Source organism: Ylistrum balloti, unplaced genomic scaffold, assembly GCF_031769215.1.
Source record: "Ylistrum balloti isolate Yb309-2 unplaced genomic scaffold, AGI_CSIRO_Ybal_v1 Utg370974, whole genome shotgun sequence".
Taxonomy (NCBI): domain Eukaryota; kingdom Metazoa; phylum Mollusca; class Bivalvia; order Pectinida; family Pectinidae; genus Ylistrum; species Ylistrum balloti.
Window position 1 is genome coordinate 184,207 of NW_026782546.1, and position 18,816 is coordinate 203,022.

General features: G+C 34.2%; 1 protein-coding gene across 1 annotated transcript; it reads left to right on the forward strand.

Annotated features, from left to right (window-relative positions):
- Window positions 1–1,147: 1,147 nt before the first annotated feature.
- Window positions 1,148–18,575, forward strand: LOC132559815 (uncharacterized). The gene is made up of 3 exons (XM_060224441.1): window positions 1,148–1,226; window positions 11,489–11,815; window positions 18,370–18,575. The coding sequence occupies exons 1-3, from the start codon at window positions 1,148–1,150 to the stop codon at window positions 18,573–18,575; spliced, it is 612 nt and encodes a 203-aa protein (XP_060080424.1).
- Window positions 18,576–18,816: the final 241 nt, after the last annotated feature.

Below are 18,816 nucleotides of genomic sequence, written 5' to 3' on the forward strand. Positions count from 1 at the left end.
TGACAGGTGAGTTACAGAGAGCCATGAATAGATACTGAAGGGGATTATATTGAAAAATATGTCCGCCACAAGTCAAACCCTAATAGCTTAAGCGATTTAAGACATATCATTTTCAGTAACACAAACAGATAATCTTTACAAATGTTTACAATATGGTAACAAACAACAAGTTAATAAACAACAAAAATGTAAACAAAAAACTTTAACAACAGTAACGAAAAATATAGACATATTTATGAAGAAATTATAAGAGAACTATTTATGCATTTATACGATTGAAATCAACGTAAACACATATACAAATAACATACAAACGATCAAACCAAGGTGTTGATGGTGTTGATGTATTTTCATCAATGTCAAGTAAGAACGTGTGGAAAACTGTCCATAGTTGCTCATCAGAGACAGTTTTGTTTACAGACAATGTCAGCGTTAATCAGCTTCTGCAGAACCAATGTGGGTATGAAACCTGCTTCCTCATCAGCTGGTCTCCAGTTAGCACCGTCGCATCATCATATCGCCGAGATACGACCAGTCAATAATTGACTTTATGGAATGTCCCTGTACTTGTACGTCTGTCAGTCATTTCTGGATTGCTGGAAGAGAAAGGCATATCGATGCTGTTTCAATAGATTTGGTCTATATGTGGACTGACCAACAAGGACATATTTTTCAATCAGATAATAAGGGCTCTGTTTGTACATATGATGACTGAGAGAATAAAAAAAATTCTCTCATATCATTTGTGATAAATTTGATGTGGCATACTTAACGATAGTTTTTTTAGTTCGGATGTTATTATCTTGAAGAACAAATCAGAAGCGAGCTACTCCCGTATTGGAATCCTTGTAGGCTGTTAATATTCTTGCTGACTCAATTTGTGATAATCTGATACATCAGAAAATTTGTTATATCGATTTCCAGTAGTTGGCCTGCTAGCTGAGGTGTGACAAAGCTCAACTACAAAGGGATAATCAAAGGGGACGATATATGTCATCCCGTTTTGGTTGCTCGTGAACAGTTAATCAAAGTTTTAAAAAAATCTAAAAACGGAATTAATTTTAACCGCTAGGAATGGAACGTACATCATAGAGACGACCTTTCAAATGGTGATGTAGCTGTCCACTGAGTACGTGAGTTAACCACAATGAACCCAAGATTTGCTGGAGTAGGAAAGCGTACAAAGATCTTCTCCCAGTGGTTATCTGCAACCACGCGAGTTCAAGGTATGGTACAATGGCATGGTCAGCCTTGATCAGTAGCTTAAAACGCACGAAAATGTGAATATTTATATTTTGGCGTGAAATGTCTTTATTCTGTTCGAAGGTTTCTATAACAATCTGTTGGTATAGACATTTTTCATATGAAAAGATATAAATAAAACAGAAATGAATTGTTTGCACCTTTTTTCATATATGACTTGAAGAACAAAACCTGTAGACTTGTATTCTAATTAATCGATATAATGTTATGTTCCTTTAAAAAACGAACACTGTTATTGTATAGTAAGATTCATATGCTTTCTACTACATTATAAAGATAAACTGATTATAGACATGATTATCAATGTATTACGCTAAGATGAAATAGTTGGAACAAACTATGTAATCATCTCAAATATTCATTCATGCGGGATAAACATTTTTGGTTATTTACAACCAGAAGTCGCTCGATATTGTTTTGAATCTGAATCTTTAACAATACGGTGTGAGTGAAAGATACTCATTAAATAACATTTAAACAGTATGCTGGCATGATTTGGAAAGCTTCACAAATGACAGGTGATATTTATTATTCATTATTCTAAATTATCTTTTTTGATAAAATCAGTATGAAGTATGGTACTATTCTGCACAATGCCAGTTCTGTTTTAGCATTGATATATGCTAACCTGGTAAATGTATTTTGTTGAGCTTAAACTGTATCTGAAAGAAATTGGGAGGAAAGTTTTTAAAGAAATAAAACAATTTTCCGAAATAAATACCGCTATTGAGTAGAAAAACCTATATCTGCTATTATGACCTGTTGTATTATTCATGAACAAATAGACAATTGTGTCATGACGAGGGTATCTATTATTCACACTTCTCCGTATAATTCTTAGCCCATGCCGTGTTCCGTCCCTGGCTTTTCACAAAGGTGACAGGATATTAATCTGGATGTAACGCAAATCGATGTATTTATCATTACAGAGATATTTAACAATCTAATCCCTCATTCATTGCAACTCAATACTTGTATGAGAAGGAAGAGATATCAGGCGCAATTGGTTTAGAGAGAAAACAAGATCCGGTATATACATATACCATATATAAAGATTGAAATTTCAACCCATGATCAAACATGCGGTAGAATTAGGAAGTTAAACATAAGCTAGTGTTGTCGCCACATTACTTGACCATTTTGTTTGCCATTGCATCATGAGAAACTTGTTATTGTAAATTCTTCTGTTATGAGTAGATATATAGAAACCGTTTCAAGTCTATAGATATAAATCTGAAAATGGTGCATACAGTTTTATTATTTTATCAGTATTGACAATTATGTTTGAAATAGTTACGGTCGTCATAGTGATCTCCTTGACAAACACTCCTTTTCTTTGTGCGTTACGTGTCAGCTGGACGTGTTTGACGCTTTTTAGTTTGCCTGTTGGTTCTGTTGTTGTGTACCTTGTTCTTATTTGAAAATGTTACATTACTAACCTGGATCGACCAATATTTACGCGTACTCTTCCGGAACACTTGGTCTCATTCTACTATACTTTTCAGGGGTTTCTGTGTAAAACTTTCCTTTTATTCACATTTCCCTTTGTTTTCTTGATTTGAGTTTGACGTAACATTGTTTTGGTATTTTGTTTTTGATTTTTTGATTTTGTCTTGTTTTGTTTGTTTGTTTTTACATCCTGTCACTTTGAACTTAGACTGACCACGAAGTGCTGTTATGATGTTTGTTTTGAGTTTGAGTATATTGACATTGAAGCCCCTTATTGTCGAACATCAATGCTCATAAAAGAAATCGCGATTTCACATTTACTCTACTTTATACAGGATTAAAGAAATCTCATCTGTTTGATTATTCCAATAAATTACACTTTGATGTTAAGTACGATTTGTTTAAAGTTAGACACACTCATGCAGACCGGTTAAGGTTGGGAAATAAATAAAGTGGAATACAATTTGATAAATCACTTGCTGACAATGTCCCGTATATTGTTTTGACTAAAGCAGGCTATATCAAGGTGAATTTCTGTTCACATTTGAGCCAGCCAATCTAGATACAATTTTTGGCTTCATGAATACTATTGTCCTTTTATTCAGATTTTTCTATTTACCCTTCTATGTCAGCGTTGTTCTGTAGGATTAATATTGCTGCATACAAGGTGGTAAATACCTGCATTTGGTTATATTAATGCTTTTATTTCCGGAAAATACATGCCCGACCCAACGTTATAAGAGGAAATCAAGATCGTTGTATAAGACTTTAGCATAAAAATTACCCAAAGGACATGGACAAGTAACGTCGAGCGTCTGACAGCATTGTGATATATACAGACGACTTCACACGGGTGCGATATTGCGCGAATCCATGCATACGAGGCAACAATCTGTTTGATCGTTTGAAATCTGAACCTTCATTGTAATACAATTGTAGCATTATTCTAATGATATTTAAGAGAGTGACATTTAAGTTCCGGCTTGAAACAGTCTTTCTAGGCGGTCATGTGACATAGAGTCTCCCAAGACGGTAATGTGACACAAGTTCCTCCCGACGGCCATTTTTATTCTGAAGTTTATCTTATCAAATAAAATTTTTCTTTTTTTGTAAGTAGAATTACAGTACATGGAATTCAATTATATAAAGCGTGCATAATACATGTCTAGCGATACAGGGGATAAAATACATTCCGCTTACGATTAAATATAACATTAATTTCATTGAAAGATCTAAATTATATATATACATACAGATTACACAGTTTTCTAATATGAAAAGATGTTAATCATACAACTGCAATGTTATCAGTGTTATAAAATGTGTAAAATATATTCATAGTGTTACTTGCATTGTGACGTCACCATAGAAAGAAACGGACGATATCGACAATTTAGACTTGTCTCATATATGTGTATGAACGTATAAGATTCGCTCTCAGTACAGACTTGTTTCAGATATTTTTATTCTTCTGTGTAACACGAACCTATTGATTAAATTACAGAATTAGAACATTTGTTCGCCTATAGTCCTACTTGATTTAACAGACTGAAATGCAGTTTTGCGTATAATTCATGATATTCTTCATTTTTTGTAAAGAATTATATAAATATGTATTAAAATCATTTGTTTAATCAACTCCCGATTTCATCTTCAATTCGGCGATGCGACCTTTTTAGAGACGTGAGTTTATTCCTAGAATATCTCCCATAATATTCTGGTGATCTGAAAACATTAAACAAAAATGACATGGCATTGACGGTGATACTGTAATCAGATCGCATCAAGCATACTCGGAGAACTATGGTTTACTTTAATTGTAAAGCGGCAAGATGGACATATACGTGTGTATCTGTACCTTCGTCTTCTTAGTAAATATGATATACACGCCTAACAGACGTGCTACTGACCGTTGTATTAATTGATATGTTCATCTAGTCATTGAAAAAGTCTCGAATAAAGGCAGTTTTATATATTGTCCCGAAAATGTTAAAAGATGCAGTACAATATATCCAAGCTTGGACAAAAAGGTTGCAAACAAACTTTCGTGTTACAAGTTTTAGATATTAAGCGATTGTTTCGGGCAGAAAAAATTCCAATCCGTTGATTTTTAAGCGCTATATTTTTGTGTGTATCTAATTCTATTTTTAAACACTTACTTTTTGCGGATATCATTGATCTTAGCGGTAAACCATTGGCGCAGTCTTAATTAGGATGCAATCCAGGAAAACACATTGAATGTTACATCAGCTGATACATATAAATTCCCTTTCCTCGCCTTTTTCATTTCTTTTTTATATAATTTAGAGACATTGTTAAATTATTAGAGGCTGCAAGACCCAACAACATTATTCATCACTTGAAACAAATTGTTAAATTTGTCGTTTCGTCTTGATTCTAACACCACTGTCTAATTGATGCAATGTATTGAATCACTAAGGAGAATCTCTCTTCTGGTCAACAATGGTCTTGTATTGATTACGACAAAGTTTACAGCGGCAGACGTTCAGAAGATTAACGAGTTAGGACTAATTTCAGGCTATAAGGGTGCTAAGTGTTAGGTCGGGGGTGTTGATTAATCACTAGTAATAACATGTGATATTTACAAGCTAGGGAGCGCTGCCAGAGCTTCATGTTCAATCGTTCCTATCAACGAAGGTTTGTGTTGTAAAGTTAACAAAGGCGATTATGCAGCTAGCAGGTGTCATGTAAATAAATAGTTGGTGATGGTTTTCAGAAATTTCATTTTGAAAACAAAACGCATATCAAATTAATTGTAGCAATTTAAAACATAAATATGAATATGATTACTGAAAAACTATATATTACCGGTGTTTATGCCTATATCACAACTGCGTTCTCAAGTCGAACTGATTTTAGGATATATAACAAAGAGTATATTACCTCTGCTTTAATTCAACAACAACTCACGTATCTCTATCTCCTGTCTTAGAACCATTATACATTTTATGTACTTCCCTGTTGATTGATCGACAAGCCTCCATCATTCCGTCGATCAGTCTTGTAGATGTTAAGGACGATAATCTGATGATCATCAATTATTCAGGTAATTTAGAATTAATCTCTTAAGATTAGGTGATATAGGTTTGAATCTACTGAAATCCGAATACATCTCGGACATATAAGTTCAGAACATCTAATTGGACAGTAACATGCTATTTTCAAAAACTGTTATAAGTTGCGAGGGACCTATACCATAAATCAAATTAGCTTAATGTATATCCCTGCTACAATCTTTTATGTAACTACTACCAAAGGAGCATAGCATTTGATAGAATATCAATCGATACTAACGGATTTGTATAATTCATATGTGAATGTGATACAATTTATTTCAATGGTGTAAACAGCGTAAATTGAAACACATCTTGATATTCAAATAAATTTTGCTTAATGGTTCTTTCAGTCTTCATATGACCCTCATTATGATTGTCTCCTAAACATCCGTTTTCATATGGCCCTGGCTATTAGTGTCTCCCTAATCATCCGTTTTCACATTGCCCTGGCTGTTGGTATTTCCCTAGACATATACACATGTATCCCGCTCAAATAACCATGACTGTTGCGAGGATAAACATCTGTAAAACTCACAATTCTGGTAAATGATAGGTAGATATTTTAATGTTTTGTTTTAAGAGATATATACAAATTTCGTTTTCGATCTGTGTCTGAAGAAATTCCAGAAATATGTCTAGGATTTTAAAATTCAGATTGTTATGTAAAGACTCCTTCAAGATATTTCCTTGTCTGTTAAGACCAACAGCAGAACGTCGGGAAATAACAGCTGGTTTATTGTGATCTAGTTCTTGTGACTTATCTGACAACAAAACGGTACTAATCACACGATTGTCGAAACATGTGACCTGATTTCCATTGAAAAAGAAATCTATTGGATGTTAGACTTTGAATAGGCTTTAGCGTTGGAATAGTTGTCATGAAATAATACGTAAAAACACTAAAGAGTAATGCATTCGTATTGCAAAGTAAGGTTCCATCAGCCACACATTGATAAAGTCACTTCTTTTAAGGTGCCATAAGCTACCTAAAATTGACCTAGACATCCTATAGTTTAAAGTTTCATGACCCATTTCTAATGTTATTAAATCATTCCATCCGTTAAGTTTCCACAATCCACATTATAAATAATAAACACATTGCTTAGTTTAAAGTGACATCAGCTTCCTAAGATATGATTAATTTATTCTATAGTTTAAGGTTCCACGAGTGTATTGAATTTCATATAGACAATCAATAGTTTAAAGTTCCTTGCGCCGCGTAATATTATTTATAACTAGAAGAGTATAAGCCACCTTAACAATGCAGAGTTATAATCTGAGTTTCCACAAGCATTCATCATAAAATATTTTGTAAATTACTGTCAATCTCTAGAATTATAAAATCGTTTTAGATTTATAAAAGACCACCTATAAATCTTTCTATTATTTATAAACTGACGGTAAACATATTTTAATACTTTTGCAACAAGTAACTATCACAATTGATAACTCCTCCTCGATGTAGTATTGTCTATATCTTAATGAATACCAAGTTTGTCACCATTCATGTTTACTTCCGATCTATGAATTTATATGTCCAAGAAATGGTGAGTAGCACAATATTGACATGTCTCATGGTGCTAGTTGATTTTCCTGAACAAGATTTATTTAACGATATAAAATGCCAACGAAAATGCCTATTTTTGTAAAAATGCGAAAAATTGAGCTTAAGGAAAATATGTGAGTTTATTATTATCAAAAGTGAAATAATGTAATTTGTAGTATGAATTAGAAACACGAGTTCAATAGTAAAACCTAGTCAATATGCATCAGGTCGTACCAAACCGCGACACCAAGAACTGTGAAGAAACCAAAGCACATGATAGACACGTAAAAATCCACTAGAACGTGACACCATGTGTGATGTAGAAAATCCGAACAGACGCAATGTCGGATACCAAATACATAACATAAAGCATGGTATTTATGGTGGAATTAAAAAAGTGTTTGGCATGGTGCTATAGAAAAGTGATTAGAACACTTCGCAAGGATGTATATAGGTTCATATCAATTTCCGTGTAATATGTCTTGCAAGACAACGTTGAATAGTATCTAATGATGCGTTTGTGTGATGAGATCGGCCAATGTTGTCCTCCAGCAAACTGTCTTCATATCTAGGAGGCATGCCACTGACTGTAACTATAAACGTTTGTAAGGAAAATTGATGTACTATCAGCATTGGCTTTTCATTAACAGCCAATATAAGACCTTGTCGAACCCACTCAGCGTGCTGATCGCGTTTTAGTTTTGGCCACCTCTGGCGGTTATTGTATTAGGCTGTTTGTTTCATTTCCAGAAACGGACAATAAATAAGATACAATTATTGGATAAAATTGGCAACATTTTTAATTAAATATACCGTATCAGACAATCATCTACATACAGCATTCAAGTGGTTCAGATTCAGGAGTAACGCGGTCAATATTGTTTTGTATCTGCTAGTAAGGAGAGTAAATGCCGAAACCGACGCGGCACCTGAACCACATATATAATCTTTTTTCTTGATGCAAATGATATTCTTTACACACGCTGTAAATTATCGGTTTGCCTTATTTCAGTAGTTCACAAAGACGTATACAATAAATATATACAAGATTGTGTACAAGATATCTACCTCCGAGAAGGATGTAACAGGGAGTATCATTTGACGATCTTTATTAGCGACTGTGGCCAATCTGGTTTATTTTCTTTAATCAATAAACCCATTCATGTTCACATAGAACGGATACAAGCATACACAATCACACACATCTTTCATATATTCAAAAAGATGAAATCAACACAGTAGTTTTCAGGTCTATCGGTCATCTTCAGGTAATTGTGTTAATGAGTTGGTAACGAAATTATGACGTAATTGATACTACCGTAAAAAGAATATTATATTTGATATATTATCTTTTTTTAATCAAAAATTTTAACCTATATGTCAGACATCATAAAACAATGATAAATATATGTTTGTATGAACTGAAGCAAATGACCTTTGTGTTGTTTAATTGAGTGTCACAATACTAACAAAACCATTTTTTTCAAATGTATCAAAATGCAATAGTGTATATTCGCGATGTTATTACCAGTTAGCTATATTTTAGCATATATTCACTTATACCACGACTAACGCATCTGGTTTTTTTTTTTTTTTTTTGGTTTTTTTGTTTTTTGTAAATTGTTTTATTTTCAAAGTATCATCACGATACCCCTCCTACAAAGTCCATTTCATCGGGTTCAAAGACTGATATTTGGTCGATCGGTGGAGCTTAACATCATATACCGGTCACGACCGAAACACTTTAAAACATTTTCTATCTACATTTTATGTAATAGCATATATCTGCGTAATGACACAATTTATAATCAAGTATCAAGACGCATCTCGCAAAATACATACACAGATGATATCAATATCCGATTTCAGTGATCAATGGTATAATCTGGCAATATTTGTTTTGATCAAACTCAACTCACCATCAGTAATTTAACAGTATTCAATATAAATGTAAAGGTTACGTAACATTTGCTGAGCATTATCGTTTTAAAAGTATAATACTACTTCAATACTATACAATTTGCGGTAAATAAAATGGATACAAATGGAAGAGAAGACGATGTGGTTTGGAATTTGATAGCGTATATTTTGACCACTGACCATTCTATAATGTCCATACGTGGTCAAATATTGTGATGCAATCAAGATTTACGCAGATCTGATGTTGTATGGTCGCTGCGGTTGTTAGCATAAAGGTTTGGATTATTAGGTAAATCATTATTAACTGTTTTGTTAAATGGTAAATGGTTAACACACAATAGTTCAGAACTTAATTCTTGATAGCATTCTACATCGCAATGATTGAAGCAACCTTCCTAAACAATTACGACAATAATGACTTTGCTTTACATTTCAGCATTAGCATAACGCCATCAAAGGTTACGTCCATAAATTCCATGTAATAATGTGCCTTAATTGTCTATCACAGAGTTTTCAATTAACGCTATGACTATTTTTTCTATGAAATGATACACCTTTACATTGTCATTTTCTTGACTATGTATCCCATTACTAATGTCTCTATCTTCGTCTATGACTTTATGCCCTGTTTACTCTTAAAAGTTGAGAATGTTTACAGCGCTATTTGCAGTAATAAGGGACGGTCGGTGTTAGCTACTGAATTGTATATAACAGTGTGCCACATGAACACGTGATACACGCCGACTTCACGTGCCATCTTACTGGTGATGGTGAAACATTTAAGTGTCCCTCTAATTAGTATATATGCCCACTGTACACTATCTTATTCATAAGAATAAAGCAATTTTCACTGTCATTGTCATTGTTTCAAATGACGAAAAAGGGTAAGTATGGATCGCTTCTTTCAAATAACTTAAACAAGTGGCCTTGATTCGTTCTTTACATGTTTATACTCACATCTGTGTTTTATCGGAGAAGTCGATTAAATCTATTAGACAAACACAATGACAATTTAAACAATTCATTTTACCTACTTCTGAACACTAAGAGAAACAAGACCTTTCGATAGACGGTTTATGTTTTGCAGACACACGAATGGAACTGGCATGAATATGTCTAATAGATTATGTTTTACTGGATATTTATGTAAACCTGTTAAAACAAAATGCATTGTAACTGAGACAGAGTAGATACTTGAACATGGATAAGCATGGAAAGTGTTCACTGTATTTATCAGTTAACACTGAAAGGTATGTTTGTAAAGACAAATTTACAAACCTGATAAACCCATGAAATAAGAATCGATATCAAGCCGTATTCTCTTTCATGTACATGTGTCAATTTCAATTTCGTTATTGATTCATCAAAATACAGATATTCCCTCTGTGTAATTCAATGATGTTTATTAAGATGCTTGGGTGATTTTATTTTCTTAAAGTGTAAAACGTACCATATTAAAGTTTGTAAAGGGTGTCGGAACTGATAGTTTGTAACTCTAAGACTTCTGTAATCATTTCAGGACCGTAACCTTCGTAGTTTTCGATTTTCGACAATTGCGTGTTTCGGAGCAATAACTTTTAAACGCCAAAGAAAACAAAATGATAAAAAGTTCAACTTCATCAGAGTGCCTGGATAGTCATATCCCTGTCTAGCGCCGCTGGTCCGTAGGCCAAATTTGAATTAAAACGGAGCTATAATGTTATTTCCAGAAGATGTTATGCAAATTACATGCCAATGCCGTAAAGAGAACGTCTAGGGTCTGACGTACTGACAAGTAAGGAGGAGATATATGTACAAGGCTGACCGGGCCTTACATATACTATGGTGGGGCAGCAGTTTATCTTAACGACTAACAACAATTATCACACAACGAGAAATTCGTTTGCTTATGCGGCAGTATTGTGCCCCATGACACATCCTTTTTCTTCGTCCTATTTGTTGTCTCTACCTAAACACGTGTACGTTTTAATCGATTAGATCATCGTATAAATTCAAAAATGTGTACCTGACTGCAATACGTAATATTCAATATTACAAACAAATTGAATTGAAGATGGAGTTAGAAACATATTGCTGAAAAGACTGAATACAAAAGCTGGCATTTAGATGCTTGTTAAACACTGCTTGGAATCCCTTGTTAGGTTGTAACCTGCAACTCGTTCTACACTCTTGCTGAAATCTGAAGTCTTGGACGTGCAAATATACATAATGAGTTTGTCTTCTTTCATTCTAGCATCGAATGAAAGGTCTAACACCAAGGACGATGTGAGGAAGGAGAACGAACTTCTGTGGACGGAGCTAGATTCTCTTCAAAGGGAGCACAAGAAACTTAAACAAGTGGTTGAACAGCTGTCGCGTGACTATGAGGAAAGCAAATACTTTGACCCTTTGCGTCGTTATGAAAAACTAAAAGGAATGATAAAACGGACGATTTTGCACCTTCGTTTAAACCAGGATGACAAGGGATCAAGCTGTGGCATCAGTGGATTGATACAGAGTTGTCGGGACTATGCTCATCAAGTCGAGGCGGGAAAAAGGCGCGAACAACACCAGTCGGCAAGTAAGAAAACTTTCCCTCTTAGTTAATCTTAGTCATTTGATAATTATAAGTACAATTGACATTATGATGAAAAATGCTTTCTTTGATAAGGATCCAGGTTGATGAAAACCATTGGTTAATTGTACGATCATCATAATGATCTCATTGAGAAATATTCTTTCCTCCTTGTGCGATATGAAGCTTGGCGTGTTTGATGCTCAATAGTTTGCCTATTGGTTCCGTTATCGAATACCTTGTTCTAATTTGCGGATGTGACATTACCTACTTGGATTGTCCAAGGTTTACATGGCGCGTGTCCCCGATAAGGCAGAAGAGACGCACTCCCTAGTTTAATTGAATTCGAGTTTGGATTTTGATTATGTTGACATGTTGGTATCTTCAGTAGTAAAATTTGTGATGTAAGTGTTTTGTACAGAACACAATTTGCTCGATTTGAGTGCCATTGGAAACCATTTTTTATAGTCCGGTTTTTCTATGTATATTTTTTCTCTAAAGGTTAAAGGAGCTATATATCACATAGTAGTTTAAATGCTCTTGGAATCCGGAACAATTATAACTAATTACCGGTGTCAATGGATTTTTGTCACTTTGACAACAGATCAGCGTGATCTCGTGCTATCAGGACTATCATTATATACAATGTATAGATGTCATTCACGTTTAGACCAGTCAATGATTTAAGATGATTGATTTCGTCTCTAATGAAATAACGTGTAATCAGCCTAGCAGCATACCATTGTAGGCTTTATCTCAGATCCTCGATCAGAATCTACATTGCATCGTAGTCGACCACAAGGTGCTTGCCATCCATTGTGTATTGATTTCCTTTCCATTTTTCTCATAAAACATTGTTTTTAGTTTTACATGATATTACATGGGCATGAAATGTTACCCATTTTCCCTCAAACTGGACTCTGACATGTTATCAAAGTGGCAAACGGCAATACAAAATCGATACTCCCGCACATCTTATTATGGCTAGTGGTACGATATTTTACATTTGTGAAATATATCATAGATATACAAAGTATTTGTAACGCTCTATTAGATCAATGTTAATTTGATTTTTTTAAATAACAGCAGACTATTACTTCTAAAACAAATCACAAAACAACAATGACGAACTAACATTAGAAATATGTTACGATATATGTACCTATATGTTTACTATTTGATCGTGACCTGTAAATAGGAATTAATATGTTTCCGTTACAACTCTGGCTCACATTGTTCTTTGATCAAATTTTATTGTTTTGATATATTCCAAATCGTAGCCACCATTCATGTCATAATAAATGTAGGGTTCGTGTGTTTGCCAATCCTAAATGTATTCTCAAGAAAGAATAAATGGACCATTCGACACAATATCCAGAATCATGTCTGTACTTGTATCATCCACACCATAAATATTGTACTAAATAATCTACACTAATGTCTTTGATGTATGTGTCGTAGCCATGAAAATAAATTATATAAACAGTGTTCAACACCCGTACTTAACAGCACCCCATAGCTACACATATTAAGTGATGTGCTGTCGAAACATTTTGAAATACTTGAATAAGGTTTATAGCCGAATGAACGTTGGTGATAAGTCTAGAAGAGCCCCCACATTTGATTGAAAACGTTGCTGATTGGCACGACGGTTCTTGGCCTTCACCGACTACTAATTTAAAGAAATTTGGTTTTAGTCCAACCGGGACTCCTGTTAGTGGTTCTACATTGATATACAGATGTTGTATTTAAAAAAACGATATAACAATGACAACATTTCTGATACAACTCTTGGAAAGAGGATGAACTTGGCTATCTTTCCCAAGGAATCTGTATATGACTTTTACATGTAAAAGTTAATATCCAGTGCTTTTATACCGCCGTAACGCTTCTGCTAATCAACCGTCTTCACTTTAATATAGTATATATATCCTTGATCACTTATCAAAAAAAAAAAAAAAAAACGAAAAAAACAGGTGAAATATAACCAACACTCTTTCTTAATGGTTTTTACAAGATTGTACAAGAGACACGCAAGTGAAAAGCACCTTTGATTTAATTTTATAAAAGATAAAGCAGAACCAAATAATAAAGTTAACTGCGCCATACTACTGTTTCGTCCTACTAGGACTCGTCACTGATGCTTAAGGCTAAGAGTTTTCAAACTTGGAGGCAACTGAGGAAAATCAAAAGAGATCAAAAGAAAAAATATTAAAATTTACATGTTCTCGATCAAAGCTTCAGAAAGATTGAAAGAACATGGAACTTACAATAGCTGCATACGAAAACCACTTCTTCTGGCACTGTCATCGTTCTACTCAAGTTAATATACTGAAGACAATATTTGTCAATTAACTCAGCTTGTAATCACACACACAAACATTATAATCGGAAGGGTAATACAAACTTCAATCCGTCAATTCGTATCCCATATAAATACAGTGGTGGAATAGACGTTGCTCCATCCTTATTTTTCAACAGAATCAAAATAAGATTTAATATTTGAATCTATAATCTTTCCATCAATCGCTTTCCGCTATATGTTAGCCATCGCGACTGCCATAATATCCGGCGCCGTTTCAATAACGCTGCCATTGACATCCAGCTAAAATGACACAAACATCCGAAGGGGGATTTGTCATTGCTGTCAGAATACTGTCGCCTAGCAATAAAGTGAATTCTTTAACAGTTTACTGCTAGAGATTGATTGTTTCGCGAAGACCTGTAAGTGGACGACGAGGCATTTCCAAAGGAGACTGCATTATTTCATGATAATAAGAACGTAAATCTGTGTGTCGTAACGGAATTACTACAAATTGCGATTATCACAAATATAATTATCATAACTGTGCTTTAAATGCGTCCTGGAGGCGCAACACGTACATACAACGAATACGTTCAATCAGTGATGAAATATGGTTATAACAGTTGTTCTACCGAACTGCATTTGAAATTCTCTTTCACAGTAAAATGTGCGTGCAAAGTTTCCGTGATAGGAAAGCGAGCGCGAAATGTAATGATGAAATGCTAATTTAAGTTACATGAACAAACAAGTTCTGATTGTAAAGGAAACCGTTACATAAGTCTCCCATACTACCCCTGCTAACAGGTTAGCCTACCTACACTAGATATCTCACCTCTGATGTACTTACTCTAGACCAGAAAGCAGTTATTCATGATTCAGGTAGAAAGTGGCCAGTCAGTAGACTCTAGCAGAGGACACTGGAAATGAGTGGACCTGTTTATTGTTCGATGAAAAACTGGTTGAACCGTTATGTTCCTTATATTTGACCAAACCCATATGTAAATTTTCATCAAATTGGACAAGATTTAAATTCAACTTTCTGTGGCGGTCATTTTGATTCTTAAACAATTCTTGACATGGACATCAATATTCACAGCAAGTTTCATTTCAATCTGATCAACATTTTTCGAATTATAGCCTGTTATATTTGGAGTAATCAGAGACTCTGATGTCCGATCGAATTTTCAAAAATTCCGCAAAGCCAACTACGCTCATGCAATGTTTCGCTTGAATCGGATCTACGTTTTTCGAGAAATGTGTCGGACAAAACACGAAGGAAGAATAAAAAAGAATTGAAAAATATATATTTTTTAATGCTAAGTTTTATGTGAATGAATTTAGCTGTCAACTACACAGCAACTGGCCCGGGTACATATCCTCTAATTTAGATGATCTGACCTCACGAGAACATTATAAAATGTTTACCTGCGAAGTATTTGCTATCAAATTTCAACGATCTAGGTTCTTCAAGGTCGCCATCTGTTTTTCAATGTAACATCATACACTAAATCATTTAAGCGTTTGAAAGAGTTAGTATAGCAAAGCTTTTAAACGACTCGGAAGTTACTCCAGAAATTTATCGGCTACTTTTTCCTTAAGTAGCAATGTGCTACCGGATTCTTTATAGGTTAGCTGCTGTGAAGCAAACTATATAGTGTTCAACAAGGAACTTCGTTATGGCTGAGGGTTCGAAGTTCAATTACCAAACTTTTTATTTGATCATTATTTTTTTAATGTTTAATTTTCGTTTCTCAGCACACTTTTTTATCACCACGACAGCGTATCACGTGTAATCCGACACCTTCGCCAATATTAGAATACTTAAAAAATACAATTTCTTAAAAATGGTCCAATCTTAAATATACTAATATTTAAATACTTATCAACGGTTAGCTTGTTATAATAATAAGTAAATTAAGAAACGGAGTAAAACAATTAGTCCCCCAAACGATAAATATGCTGGCTTACTAAAAGAAAATAACTTTCTAGTTGAGTGAAAATTTGAGTGGGATTCTAAATTAATTTTCGTTAGAAAAAACAAATTTCTTCCAGGCCATCAATATTCATGTTCAAATAAGACAGCGATAATCCGAAGTGGCAAAACATAAAAATTGAGAGGGGGTGTCATATCACTTTCAAGGGAGTGTGATGTCACTTAGAGAGGTGTGATATCACCTTGGCTGATATCAACTTGTGAAAATTTTCGACTATTCACACAAACAAACACAGTGTTATCAGTGGTAAACATAGGATAAAATCATTTATCATTTATATAAACAGTTTGTCAGTATATATATACTAATGTACGATATCGACCTACGTGGTGTTTTAAGACGATGACACAGATACAAATAATAAGATGGCCATCAAAGGGATTCCATTATGTTAAGAACATAAAAAACACAAGTTTTGAATGGTTTACATCGCCTTTCCCAGAAAACGTACTTAAGTATCATGGTCAATTACTCTGCTGTAAAGACCTATAAGAGGTAAGAGTACAAATACAGAAACTACAGTGAAATGGGTTTACTCATTGTTCACATGTTAACAAGACCTTATGTTACACAACCATTTTTTGAATAATGCATTTAAAAGGCCAGCGTAATTTAACCATTTATACTTCTAGCTGGTTTAAGTGGTGCAAACACGCAAAATAGCAACAGGTTTTTATTTCCCTATACGCCGATTTGGATGCGGAGATTCTTGGACAAAGAGGAGAACATGTAATAATTATGAACCATATGATGTCAGATGTTATCATTGAATGAGTGCCTCGTTATAAAAAAAATAGATGTGTGGGAATAAATATCCCCTTTGGCAGTCTATGACAACTATGTGCTTGTAATGGGCTTTTTCATAGGTGTTTCAGACTATACAAATATAGAAAGATATATGTGGATGAACGATTAAATAAATTACAATGTGTATGATGTAGGCTGTATGAGAATCCATTGTGAGGACATATTTTGAATTCTTCCTCCCACATGTCTTTGTCAGGAAAACGTTTGCTGAAATTCAGAAAGATTGAGAATAATTTAAACAATAAACGGAAACACCAAATGATATCACTATGTGATCTATTGTAAAGAATATAAATGGAACTTGAAGATTAACCTGCAGATATTCGGTAGAAGAGCCTTAAATGAAATCGGCGATCTTCCCGAGGACTCTACATCAAAAACTGTGAAATAAATGTTTTAATTGGAGTAATGAAAATGAAATTACATTGCAGTGGACAAGGTTCTGTACTTTTAGCCATTCATATTGTGTAAAACCATCTTCAACCATTATTCAACATCCCAAATTAAAGTTCAATACCGCCATCCCTTAAATAGTACGAAAGCTTAAACTGAATTTAGACGGCATAATGGAATAACAATATCACAATCTCATTCCAATATATATATATATATATATATATATGTATGTATGTATATGTACAGTATATCATATTGGTAAATCCGTAGACTGAACATTGCTGAAACTGAAATGCTGCAGTGATCTATATTTGTCAATTCTCGTTAAAGTTGAGAAACACAACCGAGTCAGTTTGAAATTGACTTGATATTTGAGTTTTTGTTGATATAGCTAAATTTGGTAAGGTACTGTTATTTATAATCAGGGTGAGGTAATGACAAAGGAACAGCAGTTTTATTTAGTAAAATACTTTAGCAGTGGATCTCCTTAGCAATCCTGTCATTTTAACAGGTATATTTTGAGAGATAATTCATCACGCTAGTTCTCGTCTCACTCGTGATTAGGATATACTCAATTTGAATTACAAAATAATATACGTTATTGCTGTTAACCGTCGAATAGTCTTATGAAATAAGACTTAAATAAATTAAAATTGATTCCAGTAAACTCCTCCTCCACTTCTTAACCCTGAATTCTCAACAAACTTTTGCCATATACGTAGAAATAACCTAGAACTGACTGTATTCACAAGACTTTCAATACCGGCACCACTTGGCTACACTATATATGTTAAGCCACTACGGGTTATGTCGTTGCTGTTGACAACAGATCACATTTACCCACGATGACTAAGACGTAAAGCGTAATGTGTCTGCTTTGTAAGAGGATCAAAAACAGAGAATAAAATGTCATGTTATATCAGGTAGTTAAAATGTGGGAAACGATCTTGTAAAAAGAAATGTGCATCGGAATCACAAAACCACTACCACTTAATACAGACTCCTCATATCTATCAAGTTATTCTCCTTTTATTGTTATCGACAATCTCTATTTTCAGATATGTCGAAGCAGGATATTGCACAAGAAAACGAAACTCTCCGGAATCAAGTTAAGGACATGCGCAGAGAATGCTCGGTGATACGAGACATAATCAACCAGCTCGACCAGAACTACGAGTCATCAAAACACTTCTCTCTGATCCAACGGTACAGGGTAATGAAGCTTATGGTTAAAAATGTGATTCACGACCGTCTAGTGCAATAGCTGTGACGATGAGAATCAAAGATCTCCCGAACTGAATGTGAAATAGAGCTCCAAGCATCGTTGTGGATAGCACAGTAGTAATTTTAGTAGTGATATCCGGGCGAGTAGTCGCCGAACAACATATTATAGCCTTTCGTCTTTATATAAATGTAACGAAATCCATGCGGTAAATAGTATAGCCTATTATAGCCATCTCAAGGACAATTATCATCAAACTAAATCACAGCTGATATCTTTTTGT

Bases quoted from the DNA above. Each gene is read 5' to 3' on its own strand.
- LOC132559815 (XM_060224441.1), top strand. From the start codon at position 1,148: ATGAACCCAAGATTTGCTGGAGTAGGAAAGCGTACAAAGATCTTCTCC. The intron at 1,227-11,488 runs GTATGGTACAAT...CTTTCATTCTAG, and splicing joins TGCAACCACGCGAGTTCAAG to CATCGAATGAAAGGTCTAAC. The intron at 11,816-18,369 runs GTAAGAAAACTT...CTCTATTTTCAG, and splicing joins CGAACAACACCAGTCGGCAA to ATATGTCGAAGCAGGATATT.